At 36.4% G+C, this 18730-nt stretch overlaps 1 protein-coding gene across 1 annotated transcript in view; it reads left to right on the top strand.

The window, feature by feature from the left end:
* LRP6 (LDL receptor related protein 6) overlaps positions 1-18730 on the top strand; it is a 125786-nt gene that overhangs the window by 84576 nt on the left and 22480 nt on the right. Inside the window, exons 8-13 of the mRNA XM_019744743.3 lie at positions 3227-3443; positions 4158-4447; positions 5740-5966; positions 8156-8340; positions 8974-9300; positions 16808-17010. Coding sequence (XP_019600302.1) covers positions 3227-3443; positions 4158-4447; positions 5740-5966; positions 8156-8340; positions 8974-9300; positions 16808-17010 — 1449 coding nt within the window. The remainder of the gene's footprint in view (positions 1-3226; positions 3444-4157; positions 4448-5739; positions 5967-8155; positions 8341-8973; positions 9301-16807; positions 17011-18730) is intronic.

Here is an 18730-nt window from a genome sequence, read left to right as displayed (position 1 = left end):
CAGAAGAAGGAAGGGTAACTGCTAAATAGAAGATCCTTAATTATTCAACTAAAAGGATCGATTAGAATTGTGCTTATGTTATTTTTCTCACTGAGATTTTCAGTTTCATTTTTCGCCCTTTATTGAAACTCATACTTAATTAGCTGTCTTTTAAGTTGTTCATTTATCAAAATGAACCAACAAAAATGTTGCAGGATGACATAGCTAAAAGAGAAAAGAGTTGGTTGATCTGTAATATTTTTGAAGTAGAAATTTAAATTTTATTTTTTTAAAAAGTTCAGTATTAGGCATCTAGAATATGCTTTTTGATCAGTCAGTTTTAATAGGAAGGCCAATATTTGGATACAGTAATCAGCCAAATTAGTGTTAACTTATTAAATGTAAGATAATGCATAATAATTGATTTAAGATAATACCGAAACTAGGAATACAATCAAATCAGGTATGTTTTTTATACCATAAGCTTGTAAAAAAGTAGTGTTTTAGAGTTCTATAATAAAGGATATTTAGCACTGTGTTAGATGCTTTCTGATAGGATGATGAACTCCTGATGGAGAACATCAGTTCTCTGTGAAGTATGTGACAATTTAGATGAGGTAGCAGTACGTTTTCTAGGAGATGCGGTTAGAAATTCTGCAGTCGAAGCTGATGAGACCTTAGACTAGAACTTTGCGTAGGTATTTGTAATTTGTCTACATAAGTAATAGTAGAAGCCATAAGATTTGATGGGCTTTCTGAAGGGTGTTTTACAGAAAAGAACGTGGGACACCTTGAAATATATCCACTAAGATTTGAAAAAGGATAGAGTAACCAGTGAAATAAAGAGATAAAAAGCAGTCCTGGCTATAGAAAAAAAAAAAAAAAAAGATTATATTGCGCCATGAAAACCCAGTGCAGAGTTTCAGTGGGTGTTAAGATTATCAAATGTTAAAAAGAGACAAAAGAGCACAAAAACTAAGAAAAACAAGAAAGTAGTCATTGACCGTTTTCAACAGTTACTTAATCTGAGTCATAGATTGGAAGCCATTTGTAGGGAGTTAAGGGAATAAATGGTAAGAGCCGTGGAGGCAGCTGTTAGAGATCATATTCAAAGAACATGGCAATAAAAACCATCATTCAATTTTATACAGCATCATTCAACTTTTAAACAGCATCTTCCCAAAATGGGGGAAATTATGTTGTGTTAAAGGCAGAAAAGAAGGACCTTATGGAAAGGGAGAAATTGAAGATTCTGGGAAGGAAGGAAATATTATTAGGAGGAAGTTCTTGTAAAGGGGTTGGAGGAAGATACTGGAGTAAGAGCGAATCTCCTTATTAGGATGGAGGCAAAAGTATATCGTTTTATAAATAAGCTTCCCCTACCTAAAATAAAGCCTTTTCTAAATGATATGCATAGTGAAGGAAAGATTTTTCACCTTGATCAAAGTAGCCAGGCAGTAATAGAATGGGGCCAGAAATTCTTTCTCAGAGCTTTGCCATTAGAAGGGATCAGGAATATATCCTTTCTCCAAAAGTAGGTGATGGAATGCATTTTTACATGGATTTAAAATTTGTGCAAGAATACCTTTCATTCATTCAAATGGCTAAGCTGTAGGATCTGAGGATAAGAACTGTTATAGAAATTTTCATTTTCATTTTTAGGAAGGCTTCTTGAGTGTCTTAGGAAATCTATCTCCTTTTAAAAATTATTGAACAAGTATTTATTGAGTCCTTTGCCAGGATATTTTCTAATAGCTGTGGAAGACACATAAATGGATGAATTAAGATTCCTGCTATTCTAGCTCTCACATTCTAGTTAAGATATGTAAATAAATTATTAACTCCTTTTCTCTGTTTAGTCCTTTCACTCTTAAACACCAAAGTAATTTTAAGATATAACATAGACATCATAAAATATGTCCAGGAATAATGATCTATTGCAAGAAAATATAAATGTAGAAAATCTAAATTCATGTCTCAGAGAAATTATTAACTTTATAAAGTATTTAATTGAGGAGTTGGAACAGTACTTAGTTTTTTTTAACAATGTTTTTGACTTTCAAAAAACACTTTATTTAAATATAGATTTATACAGTTGGCTTAATAGAAGTTCTGTTGTTTCTGATATGAACAAACATTCAACTAATATAGTCTTTTTTCCATCAGATATAAATAAAATATTTAGTGTTATTTGCAAATGAAAGGATATAACACAGTTTTGCTTGCTCAATTTTTAAGTACTTCGTCTGTTTGCAAGGTTTGGCTGTTTTTGGAAGATCAGCAGGTGTTTTAAAATTTTTAGAGAGGAGAGATAAAGAAACATCTGGTTGTCATTCAACCTAGGCAATCACAGTATTGGCTTACATGGAATATTTCTTACTAATTTTATGGATTAAATTAATACTTGAATATAAGATTGTATCTGATACTGTTTTTAGGTAGGTCAAGGGGCAGATATTGTTTACATGTACATGTTTTTAGTACCAGAAAAACATTTCTGAAGGCTACTTTGCCTGGCACACAGGCCACTTTAAATAGTAGAAATGGTCTCAGTTGGGGGTTTTGCAAGTTGGTGTTTTCAAAGACTTACTCCATCTTTTAGAACAGAAGATTAGTACATGCTGCTGCAATGTCAGACGCAGGAAAGATGCCTTTGCCATTTCTAAGGAGATTGCTGATGTTTATGAGAGTGTCAGAATGAATTAAAAAATGTTAATTTTAAATAAAGCAATGAAATAAAAATTGTACTAAATGGAAGGAGTCCTAAAAAAGACATCGATTCTGTTTATAAGCTAAGTGACCTTATATGAATCTGTTTCCTTAGATGCAAAAAAGGCAAAACTCGCAGACTAGAATAACATATTATAAAACGAATATGCAATAAAATAATGTATGTGACGGTACATTATAATTTGAAAACAAATGTACAAGCAAACATAAGGTGATGATACTGTATTTTTAATTTTTACATAGTTTAGTAGAGGAGATGCATACTAAATCTAATATTGACAAAATTTTTAGAAGGAAGGGTAATAAGAGATTGGAGAAATAGAAGTAAAATATGAGCTTATTGAGTATTTGAAATCATTCTCATTCAATCAGCATTTTGTTATTTGTGAAAGCACTGCAGTAGGGATAACTGAGATGACACGTGCATTTTTATGAAACAGGTAGTGGATTTGTCACTTTTACATTCATTTGAAGAATAAGTACACATTTTTTTTCCTCTTTAAACTTAAACTTGAAGGTTATGAATACTGATGGCACTGGGAGACGAGTACTAGTGGAAGACAAAATTCCTCACATATTCGGGTTTACTTTGTTGGGTGACTATGTTTACTGGACTGATTGGCAGAGGCGTAGCATCGAGAGAGTGCATAAACGAAGTGCAGAGAGGGAAATCATCATCGATCAGCTTCCTGACCTCATGGGCCTAAAGGCCACAAATGTTCATCGAATCATTGGTAAGTAATTCCAGAATTCTCTTAGAGGTGGAAGCCAGGAATGAGAAAAGCTGGAGATAGGCAGCAGTTTATTAAAGCAGCATTGTAAGTTGTTGATGTTTTGAGGGAATATAGAAATCAGCCGTTAACCTGTTTTTTTAAACAGGAATGGGTCTTTTAAATGTTGGCTTAGTACTCTGGCTACATGGTTCGACTTGAAGGGATAAAAATACACACTTTTCCATCAAAAGAATTCAATCCTATTGTGGGAGTGATGTAGCTTATTTTAAAGCTTCCTGTGAGTACAAAGGAAAGGTTTTGCCATACTTTTATTGATCAGCAAGGGAGCTTTGAGCTGCTCCATTTCCTAAGTGGGCCAGTTCACCCCTCCGTAGGTGACCTTGTGGTCCCCCACTCCTGGGAGGTGGGCACTGTGCTGCCCACTTAGTGTAGACAACCAATCGACATAGCACACTCAGCTCAGAACTCTTGGTCTCCAGTGATTCTCCTTGCTCAGCCTTGTGAGTCGCTGGGACAGCCCACGACATTGCATCCGGCCTCTGATAATCCTCACAGAGCTTGTTTGTGAGATCAGACTTGAAACTCTAGATTTGGGAGCAGATACAATCATGGGCCTTTGTGAACCGAATGCTTAGTCATTTTAAAGTGAAAATGTGTGGATTGTGTCAATGTGTGTGTCCTTCTGTGCCCTTTTATAATTAACTTATCTTTCAGGTTCCAACCCCTGTGCTGAGGAAAATGGGGGATGTAGCCATCTTTGCCTCTATCGACCTCAGGGCCTTCGCTGTGCCTGTCCCATTGGCTTTGAACTCATTAGTGACCTGAAGACCTGCATTGTCCCAGAGGCTTTCCTTTTGTTTTCACGGAGAGCAGATATCAGGCGAATTTCTTTGGAAACTAACAATAATAATGTGGCCATTCCACTCACTGGCGTTAAAGAAGCTTCTGCTTTGGATTTTGATGTGACAGACAACCGAATTTACTGGACCGATATATCACTCAAGGTTAGCAAAAGAATTGGAATATTAAAACTGGGGACTAAAAGGGAGAGCTTCTAGAATTTCTGAGTCTTCATGCTATAATCAGCCTCCCTCATTGCTTCATAGGCAAAGTTCAACAAAATCCTTTAACTTTTTAAAGGAAGTCAAGGGAAGCCCCATTCAGTATTTTATTAAGTGCCGTTTAATATACTTTGCTTGAGTGTTCTAAATCTGTAAGACATAATCTTCCCCTGCTTTGTCCCATTTGAAGATAATGAGTGACATTTTCTGCAATTAGAAAGTAAGCAATTGTATGCTTCACAGAAGTGGCTTTTAGAGACTTGGCTCTTAATTTATTTTCAGCAAAATTTTGGAGCCTGACCGAGGTAAAAAATGCCAATTATGAGTTATAGCACATCTTTATTTTTTTCCCTAGAATAAATATTGTAAAGCATACCGAGTCAATAAGGACCTCTCAGAAAATCTGGAGAATAATCTTTTCTTCTTCCAGATTGTTTTGGGTTTGTTTCACATAACTTGTGTAAAATGTTGTCTAACATGCAAAAATCATGGGATATAGGAGCCAGCATAGTATCCTAATGCTGTTCAGTTACTATCTATTAAATGAGTGAATAAATGAGTAAATAAATAAATTTTGGCTTTTACTGTATAGCATTCTGAGTTTTCTTATCTTGAAAATAGAGATAATATTTACCTTGAAGGGCTATTGTGAAGCTTAATTGAAAATATATGTACACAAAGTACTTAGGATAGTGCTTGAAAGGAAGTAGCAGTTATTATTAATAGCATGAATTATGATTGTTTTAAATTTAGGGAATTCAAAGCTATAGTAGTAATATGATAACGGTATTATGCATTTTATAAGGTATAAGGTTGTTGAGATCGTCTCAAATTGGCACAGTGACATGGCATACTCTCAGGCACCTTCAGAAAGCTGACTACCAGTTAAAAGTCTACAACATTCTGCTCACATTTTTCACTTGATTACTAATAAATTTAAAAGAAAATAATTCCACTGTCTTACTAGAATAAATTTTTGGTCTTTAAGAATGTCAGAAAATTTCTTCCTCAATTGGCAATAAAACTTGAGGTCACAGTTGCATTTAATTAGAGATTGATATATATATATATATTTTTTTTTTTCTCGTGCTTGTAAAATACATGAATTGCATTAAGAAACTATGCCTCTGGCTCTTCTGGTTCCTCCCACCCAACAAAACCCAAACCAAACATTTTTTTTGGATAGTGTTTTGTACTTAAGCCATGGGACTTTGTTGTTAATCTTATTTTTGCAGACCATCAGCAGAGCCTTTATGAATGGCAGTGCGTTGGAACACGTGGTAGAATTCGGCTTAGATTATCCAGAAGGCATGGCAGTGGACTGGCTTGGGAAGAACTTATACTGGGCAGACACAGGAACCAATAGAATTGAGGTGTCAAAGTTGGATGGGCAACATCGACAAGTTTTGGTGTGGAAAGACCTAGATAGTCCCAGAGCTCTTGCATTGGATCCTGCTGAAGGGTAAACGGCTTTATGTATGCATTCTTTGCAATTATATTGTGCGTGGGTTAGTTATGGATTATATTCTTGATGTCTTAATGCTTATTAGGAATCTGACAACTAAACCATAGGTAGGCTTTATTTTAAAACCATTAGTTGAAAATTCACTGATTTTAGAATTAATAATTATTACCGTATTTCCCCGAAAATAAGACCTAGATGGACCATCAGCTCTAATGTGTCTTTTGGAGCAAAAATTAATATAAGACCCGGTGTTATATTATATTATATTATATTATACCCAGTCTAATGTTAAAATAAGACCGAGTCTTATATTAATTTTTGCTCCAAAAGACTCAGAGCTGCTGGTCTGGCTAGGTCTTATTTTCGGGGAAACACGATAGCTAAATTTTTTTTGTCATTATTAACATTGGGTGAAGAAAGATTAGTGAAATGGATTAATAATCTAATATTATGACTCACATTTATATGTTAAGTAAACAGCCTTTTTAAAGGTATCAAGTCTATATTTGCTTGTACTCTCTCCCAATGTATACCAAATTCCAAAAAGTAAACCCACTGAAATAATGTTTATTAAAGTAAACCCACTGAAATAATGTTGTGTGCAAAGAAATAAAGAATTACTTGCATTGTTTTGTTAAAAAGCTTCATTTTAGAATATTAATTCAAAATAGACAGTTAGTTTGATCATTATTATAAGCTTGGAGAAACTTTGGTGTTAAATACAGTAAACTCTTTATTTACAAAATGACATGTTTTTCAAGCATAGATGATCCTCCTGCATGATTTAGCAAGTTTTTAAAAACTAGCAGCTAAGAGATCTGAAATTTGAAGAATAATTCCACTTTTAAAAGCAGAAGTTAACAATGTGAACTTACGAGCATATTTTATCATATCTATAATTAAAACTAGTGTTCCTGAAATCACATTAATTCCATGATTAGCTAGTTAGCCATCTAATTAGGAGGTCATATCAAAGGCAGCTTCTCTGTGCCGACATATTGTGGTTGGATTATGGTGATCTTTTACTCTAAGCATTAGTTACTAGACAGATAAATTTAGTAATTGGTACTGAGGACTCTAGTTTATGTGGCTACTGGCAACTGTGAAATTTCTGTCACAGTTGTTTCTCTTTGGTTCTTGTGGTGTGCACGTGCCTGTCAGCTGACAAGTACAAGTACAAACAAAGCCTGAAACCAACTTTACTTTTCAGAAAAGCATGTTCATATACGTATTGCTCCCAAGTTAACCCTCAGCTGCCGGGCTGATGACTGAATGTCTGCCTCGGGTATTTGATGAGCATTGGCGTGGGGACTGCTTTCCTAGTCCCAGAATTCAGTGTCCTGAAACGAGCGCCTCACTAGTTTAGTGGGAAGGGCTAAGGATTAGTTTCTACTTCGAGCTCTGTCATGTGACTGGCTTGAAGACATTAGACAAATCATTCACATTTCTTTTAGCGTTGGCCTCCTCATCTTTAAAAAGCGTGGAGTACTATAAGGCTGCTCAAAGGGTAGTGTGAGAAACTCAAAAAATTAAAATAAAAGCAAGAGTATACTAAAATTTCACAGCAATTACAATAATAATGTTTACTGCCCAGCTGACACAGTATGGGGTGATTCATTGCTCTAATACATACAGTATGTTCCCTTGGACTGTGTGTCCAAATACATTTCAAAGTGTGCTTTTTAAACTTCAGTTAATTTGTACTTTTGATGTACTCCTGCAACTTGTTTTTGGGGAGAATTTTTTACGCAAGTCACAAAGGAAGTTTAAAAATTTAAAAACTCGAATTACTTGTATTTAGAAATATATAAAGATATTTATTCAGAAGTGAAACAGGTTTGGAGATCAGAGCTTTAATTCTTTCCTATCTTCTTGAATATTAGTTTTATAAATGCAAGTGCTGCAATAGGAAATCACTGGTTTGTTTCCAATCCCTAGGTTTTGGATGGAATAGATTCATTGGAAAGACTAAGGAACGCTGACTCACTTCCTTTTTAGGATATAAGAAAAAATTAAGTTGAGGGTGCCAAAATAATTGAAAAATTATAGCCATGATTTTGTTTTACGAATTTCCTTGATTTACCATATATTTTCTTTAAAGGTGTTTAGTTAACTATGCATGAATATGACCCTTTCTCCCAAATAATCAAAAGTGAAATGTTAAATATGCATTGTTTTGAATTTAGATTTATGTATTGGACTGAATGGGGTGGGAAACCAAAGATAGACAGAGCTGCCATGGATGGAAGTGAACGTACTACATTAGTTCCAAACGTGGGGCGTGCAAACGGCCTAACTATTGATTATGCTAAAAGGAGGCTCTATTGGACAGACTTGGACACCAACTTAATAGAATCTTCAAATATGCTTGGTAAGCTCTCCTTTTTTATTCAGACAGCTAGTAGTATATTGTTCTTTTTATGCAAAATCAGAAAGGTTGCTATCACCATTGGTTAGATACTATTAATAAAGCTTCATATGAATGGCTAGGTTCTTTCTCTCTCTGGCATTGTATTCTGTTTATTGTTACCAATAGTGGGCCAGGGACTTGGATTCACATTTCTTTATTGTGTGGAAATTTCATTACTGTGGTGCTTGTAATGGAATTTATAACTCCCTAGATATTCCTGAAATGACTTTTTGTACCAGTAAAATACAGTATATGCATTTCCATCTTTTTATGAGAGGAAGAAGAAAAGTTGAAGTATAGGCCCATACGGAGAGAAAATAAGGCCACAATCAAAACAGATCATTTGTAGGAGTTTAAACAAACTTGGTGATTTATAGAAGAATGTAAGTTTGAGGCATGGGGTCAGACTGTAGATGGATTGATTTTAGAGGACTGGTCTGGTTTTAGAATTGCTTTAACATGAATTGTTCTATTCTAAATTGCTTACAAATGTAATGTTTTATATGTTACAATTTGGGGGAAGGGGCAACAAGACTCCTATTCTCACATATTTCATCCCTCTGCTTTTCCTGTCTACTGCCTTTCCGAAAATAGGACTTAACCGTGAAGTTATAGCAGATGACTTGCCTCATCCTTTTGGCTTAACTCAGTACCAAGATTACATCTACTGGACCGACTGGAGCCGACGCAGCATTGAGCGTGCCAACAAAACTAGTGGCCAAAACCGCACCATCATTCAGGGCCATTTGGATTATGTGATGGACATCCTCGTCTTTCACTCCTCTCGGCAGGCAGGGTGGAATGAGTGTGCTTCCAGCAATGGGCACTGCTCCCACCTCTGCTTGGCAGTGCCAGTTGGAGGTTTTGTTTGTGGATGCCCTGCCCACTACTCTCTTAATGCTGACAACAGGACTTGTAGTGGTAAGCTGCATTTCCCCCCAAAGAAAACTAGAATTAGAGGAGAAAGCAGGATTTTGAAAACACTGTAGTTCATGTTCTTCCTAGAGTAAAAAGTTGTAGAAATCCAGAGTTGATCATTTGTTTAATAAAAAAGGACTAAAGATGGAAAAATGCAAGTTTTTGTTACTCTTTATTCGATGATAGCCATTTGCTGTTTCAGAATACCTGATATTACGGAAAAATTAAATCTTTTACCTGTAAACATTAAATATTTAGTGCACAATTTGCATAACTTAATTGAAAGAGACATAGTCATGCATATGTGCTATACATAATTTATATTGAGTCATTATAAACCAAATAAAGAGTAGTACAAACAAAACAGTACAACAAAGAGAATTTCCAAAATACAGTTTTCTTGTCCTTTGAACTTCATAGAATAGGCTAAAGATAAAAAATTTAAGTGTATAAAAGGCTGGCAGAAAATGCATATGAGTAAATTCAGCCCAGTATGAAACAGTAGTAAATAGATGGGAAACTAGAGAGCACATGCTCTGAACATAGTGGGTGGTCGCTACTTAATTCCAACTGATGTTGCTGGATCTTCTTACTCGGTCATGAATCCAAAAATTTTTTTTGGCTGCAGTATCTCCCAATTTTTAAATGTTAGCAAGTACTGCATATTAAACACACACACGCGCACACGAGCTAAGAATGACCGAGCACAGTGTATAAAAAAACACTGTTGGCTTAGGGAAACCTAGTTTATGATTCAAGTATACATGAAGGCCCGAGTCTTGGTGGATAGACAAGAACAAATTGGTAGATACGATAAAGAAATAGAGACTTAGATCAGAAGGAGTAGATCATGGGACAGAAGTAGGGTATGATTCACTAGGGTCGAGGGTAACAAAACTGCTATAGGATATTAAATGTAATTAATTATTTTTTGATTAGTTTGTTCATTTGTTCTATTCTTTAGATTCCACATATAAGTGAGATCATATGGTATTTGTCTTTCTCCATCTGACTTATTTCACTTAGCATAATGTTCTCTAGGTCTATCCATATCGTTACAAATGGTAAGATTTCATTCTTCTTTATGGCCAAGTAATACTCTGTTGTATAAATGTACCACAGTTTCTTAACCTTGTTGTCTACTGATTGGCATCATTTCGTTTGTTTTCATGTCCTGGCGCTGCATACATTTTTTTGAATTAGTGTTTTGGATTTTTCTGGATAGATACCTAAGAGTGGAATTGCTGGGTCATAAGGTAGTTCCATTTCCAGTTTTTTGAGATACCTCTGTACTGTTTTCCATAGTGGTGACACCCATCTGCAATCCCACCAGCGGTGCACAAGGGTTCCCTTTTCTCCACATCCGCGCCAGCACTTGTTTTTCGTTGATTTATTGATGATAGCCATTTTGACCAGAGTGAGGTGGTAGCTCATTGTGGTTTTTATTTGCATTTCTCTAATGATTAGTGAGGTTGAACATTTTTTCATATGTCTGTTTGCCATCTGTATGTCATCTTTAGAAAAACGTCTCTTCATGTCCTCTGTCCAGTTTTTATTTGGGTTGTTTGTTTTTTTGGTGTTGCATTGAATGAGTTTTTATAAATTTTGGATATTAACCCCTTATCAGATGTATCATTGACAAATATATCTTCTCCCATTCAGTAGGATGCCTTTTTGTTTTATTGTTGGTTTCCTTTGCTGTGAAAAAACTTTTTAGTTTGATGTAATCCCATGTTTATTTTTTCTCTTACTTCCCTTGCCCAAGGGGAAATATCAGAAAAAATATTACTAAGGGTAATGCCTGCAAATTTAGATGTAATTAATTTTTGAAATTACTTTATTCTGTGCCTGAAAGTATAAGAAGTCACATAGGAAAGGATTTAGTTTGTTCAGACACAAGGCTTCAGTTGTGAAAAAGAAAGAACATAAATGTATAGTTTTAATGATTGGGAGTCTCTGCCACATTAGTTTTGTGTTTTATTAAAGCAAGTCACATAAAATTTTTAAAGCATTAATTTTTCTCATTTGTAAAATGGGTATAATAATAGTAACTACTTTATAAGGTTGCTGTGAAAATTAAATAAGATATAACATGGTTTGATTGTTGCGAAGAGTAGATTTGAGGCGAAAAAAATGTGGTAGCAGGGCAGTCAGTTAGACTAGTGTGGTAATGCCTGCCGGTGGACATGGACCGGGGTGGGGGCAGTGGGGAGGGGGGGAGCTGATGGGTTCAAGGTATGTTTTGAAGCTAGAATGAACAGAACTTGTTAATGTGCTGTATGCTGGGAAGGAGAGGAAGGAAACAGGGTTGACTTCTAAATTTTAGGCTTGAGCTATTAGATAGTAGATGAAGTATGGATAGGAAGGTTAGTTTTCAGGAAGAAATAAAAATTTTAATTTCAGGCAGGTTTATTTTGATTTTTCCTATGGGGCATTGCAAAATAAATACTAAATAGGTAGTTGGACAGAAGATTCCAGAGCTCAGAGGAAATAAATGAGGTAGAAATTTTGGAATTGCCAGCATGTATTTAAATGGGTGAGATCACCTAGGGAGAAGATGTAGAGCTGGGGTCAGCAAACTTTCTGTAAAGGGCCAGAGAGTAAATATTTAGGCTTGGGGGCCTGTAGTCTCTCACCCCTACTCAGCTCTGTCCACTCTAGCATGAAAGCAGCCATGGACAATCATTTTAAAATGTGACTGAGTTCTAATGGACTTAATTATAAAAACAGGCAGCAGGCCAGATTTAGCATGTGGGCCATAGTTTGCCAACTGATGGTATAGAGAAAAGAACGGATCTGGTAACCTACAGATTGAGGAGGGAAAGCTTGCAGTGGACACTGCAAAGTAGCAACCAGAGAGGTAAGGGGAAAACCAGGAGAGAATAGTGCACAGAAGACAAGAGATAAGATTGCTTCAGAAAAGAACTGTGTTGGATGCTGCTGAGGGGTTGAGTAAGGTGAGGCCTAAAGTAGTGTCCATTGGAGTTTTGGATATTAGTAACTTTGAAGAGAGTAATTTCAAGGAAGTAATGGTGGAACATTGGACTAGATCAAAAAGTAAATGGAGAAAAGGAAGGGGAGGTAGTAGTACTTGTGTATATAGGTGTCTTTTTCAAGAAGTTTGACTTTGAATGGAAGGAAGAAAATGAGGGTAATAACTGATAGAGAAAGGAAACAAGAAAATGGAAAGTACCTTTTGAGATCATTATCATGAATTTATGCATGTTAGTTGGTAGGTGAAGGCCATGAGAAATCAGTGCTGACTGTCCCTAGTATCTGTCTTTGGCGACCTTTCCAAGATAGCTCAGCAGTGCTTCAGGAAGCTTCCTGTTGTGTACTCCTTTTATAATGAGTACTGTTATTTAATATTTGTGTAGAGATATATTAGATTTCAAGACAGATTACAAGAAAAGTTTAACACAAAGTACTTGCCCTCAAAAGTTTTTGAATAGTTGTAATTTACTCCCTGACCTACGTTTCAAAAGCTGTATCAGGTCATGTTGTTTCTCTGCTCAGAACCTTACAATGGCTCCCCATTTCACACAGTAAAAACCTAGTTCTTACAATGGCCTACAAGCTCCTACAAGTTCTGTACCCCACACTTGACATTCTTCCTTTTGCTTCTCTAATCCCAGCTTTTACTGTTCTCTCCCCTGCTCTTTCCATGACAGCCACACTAGCCTCATTGCTATTTTCAAATATGCCAATTACTCCCACCTCAGGACCCGTGTAGTGCTTATTTCCTCTGCTCGGAATGTTCCTCCTGCAAATATTTGCACGGATATACTTCACCTCCAAGTCTTTGCTTATTGTGACCTTCACAGGAAGATGTGGGCTACCCTCCTTACACCCTACCGAGCATTGCCAGTTCCTCTTACCTGTGCTTTCTCTTTCTCCCGTAACACTTAATCGCTCATTGATATATAATTTATACATCCTATTTGTATGTTATGACTTATTTATTATGTTTATTGTTTATTGTCTGTCTGTTGGAATATAAACTCCACGAAGCAACATTTTCTTTCCTGTGTTTTCACTGATATGTTTTAGGTGTCATGAATAGTGCTTGGTAAATTGTAGTCTTTCAAGAAATCATTGTTAAATGAAAGTGAAAAAGCAGGACAGGATTTGGGAAAACACATGTGTTCTTCCATTCAACAGCTTTGTAACCGTGGAAAAATGACTTAACCTTTTTGAGTTTGCTCAGCTCTAAAATGGAGATGATAAATTTGGGGATTAAATAACATCTAGTATGATGTGTGGCATACTAGAAGTCCTAAGTAAATGTTCATTTGTTTTCCTTCCCAAGTCTCTGAAATAATTTTATTTTCTTACTTAATCATGGCCACAGGGCTGTCCTTAGTTGTTACGATCTGATGCTTGTTTCTTCATTTCTTTCTTTCTTTATTCTTTCAGTATTTATGAACATCTACTAAATAGTGGGCATTATTTGAGCCAGTGGAGATTGTAGCAGTGAATGAAATAGACATCAGTCCCTGCACACATGGAGATTAAATTCTAATGGGACAGATAAAGAACCAATTAATTAAATTATGTCATGGACTAAATAGAGACATGTGTTACGGAGAAATATTAAGGGCAAGAAAGGGCGGGGGGTAGGATTGCAATGCTTAATAAGGTGATCAGAGAAGTCCCTACTGAAAAAAATGACATTTTGTCAAGGCTGAAGGAGGCGAGGAAATGATCTGTGTGGATATCTGGGGGAAGACCTGTCAAGCAAGAGGGGGCAGCAGAGGCAGAGGCCCTGGGGAGGAACATGTGTGGCGTGGTAGAGGAGCTCCTAGGAGGCCAGTTTTGCTGGAACAGAGTGAATGAATGAAGTAGAAGAGGAAACAGGAAGCCAAATTGTGTAATGCCTAGTTCAGTACTGAAGTGGCTGGCTTCTCCGGCACCTTTGTGCAAATTGGGAAGAGGTGTTTCCTCTGGGCAGATGCAGCTGCACAGGTGCACAGGTTTGGGTAATGAAGTATAGGTTGGACTTTAGTCCCAACTCCATGCATTTGGCATAGTGCACACATGGCACAAGCAGATGTGGTGGGCTGGGCCCGCAGATTAGCTGTTACTCAAGAGCAGTGCCTTCTTTTAAGCTGCAGGTGAACACTTGTGTCTTCAGAAGGGAGCTGAAAAGCTCACTCCTGCTTACATTGCATCCTCCAACTTCTGTGTGTGGCTCTCCTTATTTTGGGAATGTAAAATTCAGACAACTTGATAGAGCAATTTTTTTTTAAATGACTGTTCTTTTTTTTAAAACTTTTTTATTTATTTAAGTATGTTTTTCCAGGACCCATCAGCTTCAAATCAAGTAGTTGTTTCAATCTAGTTGTGGAGGGCACAGCTCACAGTGGCCCATGCGGGGATTGAACTGGCAACCCAGGTGTTACGAGCATCGTGCTCTAACCAACTGAGCTAACTGGCTGCCCCGATAGAGCAATTTTTAAAGCACCATTCCCCAGGAGATGAGGTGGTTAGAAGTTATATAAATTAGGATGGATTTAGGCTTATAAAATTGCATATGCTTTGTCACTTTAAGCACTGAATGATTTTTAAGTAATTCAAAATATCAGCTTCCTCTTAGAAATATTAATTGTAATTGTTAATGGCACCGATAGACTTTTAGAAAGAAGCATTTATTTGGAGCCACATTCAGGTTGGTCTTAATTCACATTTCTAGAACACGTAATTGTAGAATCTTATTGAAGGTTAAAACTTGACTCAAAAAGAAATAGTACTCAGTAAAACATACTAGGAGCCAAATACATATTTGATATTATTTCCCAGTCAGGAAAAGTTGGCAACTAAAACTTGGGTCTTTCTTCTAAGTCTCATTGTATGTCTTAGTATAAGTGGTGCTTATTCTGTTGGAAACTTACAGTTTGGAGCATTTTTCCCCCCTTTATAAGAAAGTAGTACTGCCAAAAAAAAATTCTTAAAAAAAAAAGATGGGAGACTTGTGAGCTACTCTGTTGTGACATGTGTTCTTACTACTTAAGGCATGGGTTCTACTAAAATTGCTAAAAGTTGTTAAATCAATATGTGATGGATGGACTCCAGATAATGGAGAGTTCCAGTGGGATCATTGGAATACATTCTAAATCTTCCAAGCTAGGTGTGGGCTTTTCGCCAGGGAAGAACTTAAAGCAGGATTTCATTGTTGTGAATACCAAGTTTCTTTGTGAGTACCGTGAGTACCAATGAGTTTTTTTGGGATTTAAGCCAATATACATTTGAGTTTAAATGTAAAGTAAACCAGGGAACCACAAATAATGGAGCAGTGAAAAATGGGTTTAGGGGGAAATGAAGGAGTTCTGGCTTGGCCATTTATGTCTATATCCTTGAGAAGGACAAAATTCTACTGGATTTAAGTGCTGACAGATTCCCAAGAGAATAAAATATATTATGAAATTTTTATATATATTTTAATGAAGATTTTAAAAGTGCCATTAGACTTTGAAGTTGTTGATAGCACTGTCAAATGCTGTTCTTTCCTAGATGTTTTCCTGCATTAAAGATGATTACGTAGTAATCAGAGGCCTATTCTCTGGGGAGGGGTAATGTTGTCTCTGTTGCATTTTCCCATTTCAAAAATTTAGGGCATCAACTTAGCATCAGAGCAGAATATTTTTTAGTGAAAATATAAATACAAGGTTTGTTACGAGCATTAGAGATAAAGAGTATAAAGCATTTGTTATTAGTTTTGTGGGGGGATGTGAGATTTATATTGGCTCTTTCTCACTGCAACCATCACATACACACAATACAACATAAAACCTTTATCTGCAATCTATGAAGGTTGGTTTGATTCCTATTAATACCAAGTTATTATTGCTGATATAATAATAAACAGTATTTATTTTTACTTTACATTTATACAATGCCTTACAGTTTTTTTAATTAAGGGTATAATTGACGTAATGCCTTATAATTTTTAAAGTATTTTCACATGTTGTAAAATTCTTATAACAACTCAGTGAACAGAACAAGATAGCGCTAACCTTATTTTAGAGTTGAGTAAACTTTGACGCAAAGACGTCAATTACTTCATTAAGATCAAGTGACAAGACAGTGAGAGAGCTGAGACTAAAACCGGTCTTGAAGTTTTTCCTTTGACATATGGAGGCCCAGGCTTCCTGCCACCCACAGAATAGGTTAAGGAGGAACAGGATTATTCACTTGATAAGCAGGGAACATTTTGTATATCTTTGTGAGATGCTTCATTGAAATCAAGTCTCTGATACCACTATGGACAAGATGGGGAAAAATAAGCCAGGTGGCTGTGTCGCTGAGTAAATGCATAGCTGGTTTGGTAACCAGAGTGCTGGTTAATGTCACTGGAGAGTTTCCGGGAGCATATCAAAGACCTTTATCCTCAATCTTACCTCTTCCACATCTATGTCTGTTTTGTATGAGATGTAGCCACATGCTGATCAAATCTTTGAGTGATACAGGACTTAGAGTAACTGTTTCAGATTTACTCTTTTCTTTCTTTAAGCTCCAACTACTTTCCTGCTCTTCAGTCAAAAGAGCGCCATAAACCGCATGGTGATTGATGAACAACAGAGCCCTGACATCATCCTTCCTATCCACAGCCTTCGGAATGTCCGGGCCATTGACTATGACCCATTGGACAAGCAGCTCTATTGGATTGACTCACGACAAAACATGATCCGAAAAGCACAGGAAGATGGCAGCCAGGTAATTCAGGGCTCAGTGCAAAATCCATTTCTTCTGCCTAGTAATTGGACCAACCAACTATCCTATTTTATTTAAGTCTTGATTGTGTGTGTGTGTGTGTGTGTGTGTGAGAGAGAGAGACAGAGACAGAGACAGAGACAGACAGAGACAGAGACAGAGACAGAGACAGAGAGACAGAGAGAGAGAGAGAGAGAGAGACTGAAATTCTGGATGGAGCAGCCTTTTTTCCTGCTGAAGATCTTTGACTAAACAATTGTTTGATAATGCTATTGGAATGAAAGTTGTATTAGGTTAACTTATCCTCATATATTGGCAATGACTTCATCACTGCCACCCATATCCATTTATATAGCTTTTTTCCCCCAAAAAATGATTCCATCTACATGGAATGTTGGAAGCTTCGAAATCAAATAGACCTTGGTTCTGATCTCAGCTGTATCACTGACTAGGATGTTTATGAACTTTTTAGCTGCATGGAATGTAAAACACATAGCCCATTACCTGTTACATGATAGGGACTCAATAAATAAGAGTTCTGTTCCTAGTTAACTATTATTTAAGAGGTTCAGAGGATAGGAAACATACAATACAACCACAGTAAATTAAAAACATCTAGGATATATTATGGTTAATCTAGTGATTTTTTTTTTTTTTTGGTAAATATTTAGTGACTATAGGGTGGGAATGAGAATATTATCAACAAATCTTACCTATTACACATACTAGTCATGGTTTACATACCACTGTCCATTTTTCTTTGCTTTCTTTTTATGACCAAGCAGTTTTAGACTGGGATTACTGTACATAATTATTTGTCATCTTCCTCATAGCAGTTATTAAACTGAACATATTAAAATTTAGGGAGATTGGATTACTAATTTTTTATGTCTTGTCTCACACAACAGAGCAAAGAGGTAAAGTATTTAAGGCTACTGAGGGATCATTTTAGGGGTATATTGCAGATGCACCTTACACTATGGTGGGTTAGGGCTAACAGGCTGATAACTAGTAGAGAGAAATTATAGCTTATGATACAGCCAAGGACATGGAAAATAAATTAGATAGCCTCATTATGGACTGTGGTACCTCAGAGATGCTGAGTAAATAAAATATAATTTATTCAGAGGGAACAGATGAATAAAGACTCTTTTTGCTTTAGCTTTGTTAATTTTTTTTTTTTAAGTGTATTTGAGGATTAGTGAAAGACATAATTGATAGGTGTGGTTTGTAGCCCTAATTGCTGTTGTCTCTAGAGCAGGGTTTCTCAACTTCAGCACTTGATATTTTGGGACTGGATAATTTTTCCTGTGGAGGACTGATCTACACGTTGTAGGATGTTTAGCAGCATCCCTGGCCTCTATCCATTAGATGCCAGTTATACCCCCCAGAGGCTTGACAATCGAAAAATTGCTAAAGCCCCTGGTTGAGAACCACTGCTTTAGAGGTATTTCTGGGGTGTGGTTCTAGCCATGGCTGTCTATAAGAGAGAGCTGCCACCTCTCACACTCATCTCTATACATACACTGTCAGATTCTTAGAGCAACTGGTATGGTCTTAGCTCGCTCTTCTGCTCATGTCATGATAACCGAAGGGAACATGTGAAATGCATGTTACCAAAAAGCATGTTACTCGTAAAAAATGTATCAATAAGAAATGTTCCTTGAGACTTCCTTCTCAGGTGTGTGACCACCTAAGTGTAAGCATTGTGAGTGACTGCCTC

This window comes from Rhinolophus sinicus, chromosome 1 (genome assembly GCF_057876585.1).
Source record: "Rhinolophus sinicus isolate RSI-liver-muscle chromosome 1, RSI-T2T, whole genome shotgun sequence".
Taxonomy (NCBI): domain Eukaryota; kingdom Metazoa; phylum Chordata; class Mammalia; order Chiroptera; family Rhinolophidae; genus Rhinolophus; species Rhinolophus sinicus.
This window is presented reverse-complemented; position numbering and strand designations above follow the sequence as displayed.